Source organism: Suricata suricatta, chromosome 7 (assembly GCF_006229205.1).
Source record: "Suricata suricatta isolate VVHF042 chromosome 7, meerkat_22Aug2017_6uvM2_HiC, whole genome shotgun sequence".
Lineage (NCBI taxonomy): Eukaryota > Metazoa > Chordata > Mammalia > Carnivora > Herpestidae > Suricata > Suricata suricatta.
The window spans coordinates 144,652,081-144,656,588 of record NC_043706.1 but is presented as its reverse complement, the minus strand read 5'-3'; the positions used below and the strand labels follow the sequence as shown (position 1 = coordinate 144,656,588).

The 4,508-nt window shown below is 56.5% G+C and overlaps 1 protein-coding gene across 1 annotated transcript in view; it reads left to right on the top strand.

The window, feature by feature from the left end:
* The window catches only part of WDR27 (WD repeat domain 27), a 123,133-nt gene extending 120,979 nt beyond the window's left edge, over nt 1-2,154 (top strand). Inside the window, exon 20 of the mRNA XM_029943276.1 lies at nt 1,819-2,154. Within this exon, the coding sequence (XP_029799136.1) occupies nt 1,819-2,154 (336 nt within the window). The remainder of the gene's footprint in view (nt 1-1,818) is intronic.
* Nucleotides 2,155-4,508: the final 2,354 nt, after the last annotated feature.

Below are 4,508 nucleotides of genomic sequence, written 5' to 3'. Positions count from 1 at the left end.
AAAGGAGCCGATACCTGTTCCATGTGATTCTAGAGCGTGTCACTGAGGCTTTAGAGACCCTGCCACTCCCTGTGACGCCAGATTTGGAGGCACGAGGAGGGGCACGTGGGCCGGGGAGGGGGGGACGTGGGCCACCTGTCTGCAGGGGTGCGGCAGCCTTGGATGAAGCCACTGAGTGGACCCTGGTTCTCGGGGGTGTTGACAAGTGATAGATTTGCCTTGGTTTCCGAAGCTTTGCCCTGGGCCCAGGGGTCGGGCAGTGAGACGCCAGGAGGCACACACCCTAAAGGTGCCCTCACTCTGGATCCCGTCTCAAGGGCTGGTGTTCAGCGCGCCCTCAGGTTCGGAAATCCTCTGAAAAGCCACAGGATGCACAGGAACTGATCTGGTGGCCGCCGCGGCGCATCGGGGGGAGCGCAGAGGAAACCCAGCCAGGGGCGGGCGCAGCAGGGTGGGGTCCGGGGCAGGACCGCGCGGGGGCCTCCAGTGCCCTCTCCTGAGGCCCCGGGCTCTGCAGGCCTCCAGGCGCGACAACACCCAGGGCCGTGGTCCACAGTCGGCCGCGCTGCTCTCACTGGGGCCCTGCTGAGCGGTGAGTGACTGCGGGCCGCACACTGTGACCGCCCGGCCGGCCCGGGGCCCCGAACGCAGACCGCCTCCTCAGCCCTGAGGACCCGGCCAGACCTCTGCGGGCGGGTTAGATTCCTTTCTGCGAGTCTGGCCACCGTGTGGACGAGAGGCCACTGACCTTCGGGGAGGGCTGCCCGCCCCGACCTGGAGAGACCGCAGCCGGAGAGGAGCTGTGCAGTGTAGACAGCGGCTGGACTTTCTTGGGGAAAAATGGACTCTTACAGGCTGAGGACACGTCCGTGTCTTCTAACTGGAGAAATGGGACGAGGACACGTCCGGCGGAAGGAGCGGCGGCTTGTCCTCCGGTGGCTCACGGAAATCGGCGTTCTCCAGCCCAGTGACCCCAGGGATTAAGGCAAAATGTGCCCCAGACGTGATGCAGGACAGGCTGAGTGATCACGGCTGGGCCTCCACAGCAGTGCAGGAACCGGGAAGACCCTGCGCCTCCGAGGAAGCCCCACGCCGTCTGTGGGCTGCGGCCCCCGTGCGCCTGCCGCTCTGGGCGCCTGGTCCCACCGAGCCTCCACTCACCAGCGGGGACAGCGCTCGGGGCCCGGCCTGGCCCTGACTCCTGTGCGCCCCCGAGGTTACTCGGCCTCAGGAAGCGCAGCCTCCGGGGCCTCGGCCGCGTCCCTGTTTGGAGGCCTCGGAGTGGAGCCGTCGTCCCTCTCCGGGCTGACGAACGCCGGGTCCCAGGGGGACGCCCTGTGCCTTTACGACTGTTTCGTTTCTTGGACTCCCGAGTCTCACAAACCACAAGAATGCTTGCGACGTGGTGCGGTCAGGGTTTCTTCACTGCTGACTGTCAGGGCCAGTGCGATCCCAGACTGGGCATAAAGTGTAGAAACCCAGGGCCTGCAGGGGCCGTTTCTTGGTGTGGCTCTCCCAACATGTGAAGATTTAGCATTTCCGTGGCCCTCTTCTGTCGTTTCGGATGATCACCGCCTCCCATGCGCTGAGCGCAAAACTGTTCCTCGCTCTTCTGCGCTTTCTCCACAGCTGCCACGTTTTCTCTAGTCAGCTCTTTCACGGGCTCCGTCGTGTGCAGTCATGAGCCGTGGTCTCTTCCAGCAACCTGGACCTCAGGCCTGGAGCAGTGTTCTGTGCTAAGAGTACAAAAATTTTAATCCTATTAATCCCTGGAATAATATCAAGCACGATGTCTTATATTTACTTTTATTTCCCCAGATCTTTTACAGACGGCGGCCAGAAAAATACATGAGGTCCTTGGAAGCAGAGCCCAAAGTCCAAGTGATCCTACCCGAGCCGGTAACAGGAAACATGAAAATAATTTCCTACACACAACGCCTTTCAGTATTTCTCATGCAAAAGTCACTCGCATTGCCTGCCTTGTGCTCTCCTTGCTCAGTGTCTGAGTTAGATAATTCACAACTACGCCCCGCTGCGGGATTTGGGGCTCACTTTCAGGGTCTGTTGTCAAGACATCTGTATCTAATAATGTATTTGTACTTGTACCTACAACTTTGGTTTTTCTTTCCAGGGAGGAGAAACCTTGAGGCTTAAGTTACATCTGTAATATTTTTTTCAAAAATAAAAACCCAAAGCAATATTACAAATGACAGTCGGGAGAGGTGTGTGGGGTGGGGGGCGCACGGCTGCTGGCTGTGTTTCATCTCAGTGGGTTTATAGTTATTAGATTATTTCGAGGGAGGCTTCTGGTTTAAGTCTGCTTGTGGGTTGGGGTTTTCCTGTATCTTCTACTCCTTGATCATCAAAAATAGTATGACCTTTGTGTCACCCGAACTAGCCGGCGTGCTTTTGGATTCAGAAAAGTCACCTGAAAAAGACGGCAGAAAACGTAAGGCTGTTCCTTCACGCGAGAAGAATCCAGGAGTAGGGGCTCGTGCCGATGGCGGGGGCGCCGAGGCCCCGGGCCCGGGGGCCGCGCTGGAAACAGGGTGCTGGGGAGTGGGCTGGGCTTCTCAAGACCTAGAAGAGGCCCAGGGAGAAAATGAAGTCTTTTTCAGACAAACGTAGCACGTGCCAGAGCTTCTGTCTTTTTCTCACGGATGTCAAGCATTCAAGCAAAAAGCACCAGAGCAACAAAGGAGGCAAAATGACTGAAAGCCAAATAATGGCAGCAGCCCCCCCCCACCCCGGGGGCCTCAGCGGGGGGCATCAGAGCACCTTAGACCAGAGGGTTCCAGGAAGTGAAAGAAAACACAGCTAACTCCACCAGGTCCGTGCCATCTATAAAGAATCCAAAGGGCATTCTAGAATTAAAAACCAGGGTAGCTGACATTTAACACTCAGCAGGGGGATGTAACAGCAGGTCACACACAGCAAGACAGGGTCAATCCGTCCTTAGGAAGTGTCCTGGGTCCAGCACCAAGACAGCAGAGAGGAAATCTCAACGGGCAGGTAGGCGTCTATGCCGCTGTGACGGAAACAAACCGAGTTACAGAACCAGAGGAGACAGAAGGAAGTCGTAGCAAAGCCTGAAGCAAGAAACACTGGCTGCGATGTTTCCTGAATTACAATAAATGACACCAAGCCGTAGACTGACTCCCCTCGAGCGGGGAGGGCAGAAGTGAGGGTCACTAGCGCTTCACCGTAAAACCAAAGAAGGCGAGAAAATCGTAAAAGCAGACACAGAAAAAAATGACTCAGATTATCCTCAAAGGAAGTGACAAGAATGACCAGGAACCAAACACACACACCCGGGAGGGGTCCTCAAGGTGTGCGGAGGGGAGCAGCGCCCTTCTAGAATTCCACGGCTGATCAAGATGGCTGTCAGGGGCAGAGACGCTGCAGAAGAGTAAGAGCCTGCAGGGGGAGTTTCTGGGGAGGAGCAGGGAGGGGCAAGTGACCCAGAGCAGAAAACCCACCAGAGAGATTACGCACGCTGGTAGCCTGAAGGGGTGTCCCAGAATGAAGGGGTGTCATTCAGAGTTTAAAATGTGAGTGGAGCTGAAGTGTGGGCACAAGTACACGGAGGGTGCAGGGGGGGTGGGAGACGGGGCCGAGGGGCCGGAAGGCCCGTGGAGCCTGGGACGTCGCCGGGTGGTGCCCAGGGCCTGGGGAGCCACGGAAGGAAAGCCGTGTCTGCGTCCATGTGAGAAACTGCCACGTAATGGATGGAAGGTAGGAGGACCAAAACCCTGATTCATTCAAAGAGGAAATGAAGAAAATGAAGAAGAAAGTATCCTATATACTCCGAGTTCATACTCAGATTAAAAGCTGGAAATTCTTAGATTCATAAGAAGGCAAAAGCTGATGCTCCTTCCAAGACACATCCTAAAAATTAGGACGCAGCCGAGCGTCTGAGAGCGTGGTAGTGGACGGAGGCTGTGTCACTTCGCGTGGCAGAGTGTCCTCAGGGTCCATCCAGGTCGCACTTGACAGCAGCCGCCTCGCTTTGAGGCCGAGCACCGTTCCCCCGCATGCACCTGCCACGCCCTCTCCGTCCACCCCTGCGCCGATGACGCAGACGGCTTCCGTGGGTTGGCTCCCGTGGCTCTTGTGAAAGATGCTGCCACGAACCAGGAGTGTGGGTGTCTTTTCAAGCCCCGGACCTCAATGCCTCTGGAGAAATACATATGAGGTGCGGTTTCGGGACGGTAGCTTTATCTCCAACTTTGTGAGGAGACCCCACACTGTCTCCTGCGGTGACCCCACCGGTCTGCCTTCCCACCAACAGTGTAAGCCAGTCCCTCTTCGCCACCTCCTCGCCGACACTTGTCACTTGTTTTTTTCAATAACAGCCCTCCTGATTGGCGTGACGCTGTGTTTCACTGTGGGTTGAGGTCCATCTCCCTGGTGACCGGTGACATTGGACGGCTCCCGCATGTCCTTCTTTAGGAGGAGCATCCATTCAATCTTTTGCTTATTTTGTAATTTTTTTTGCTATTGCATTG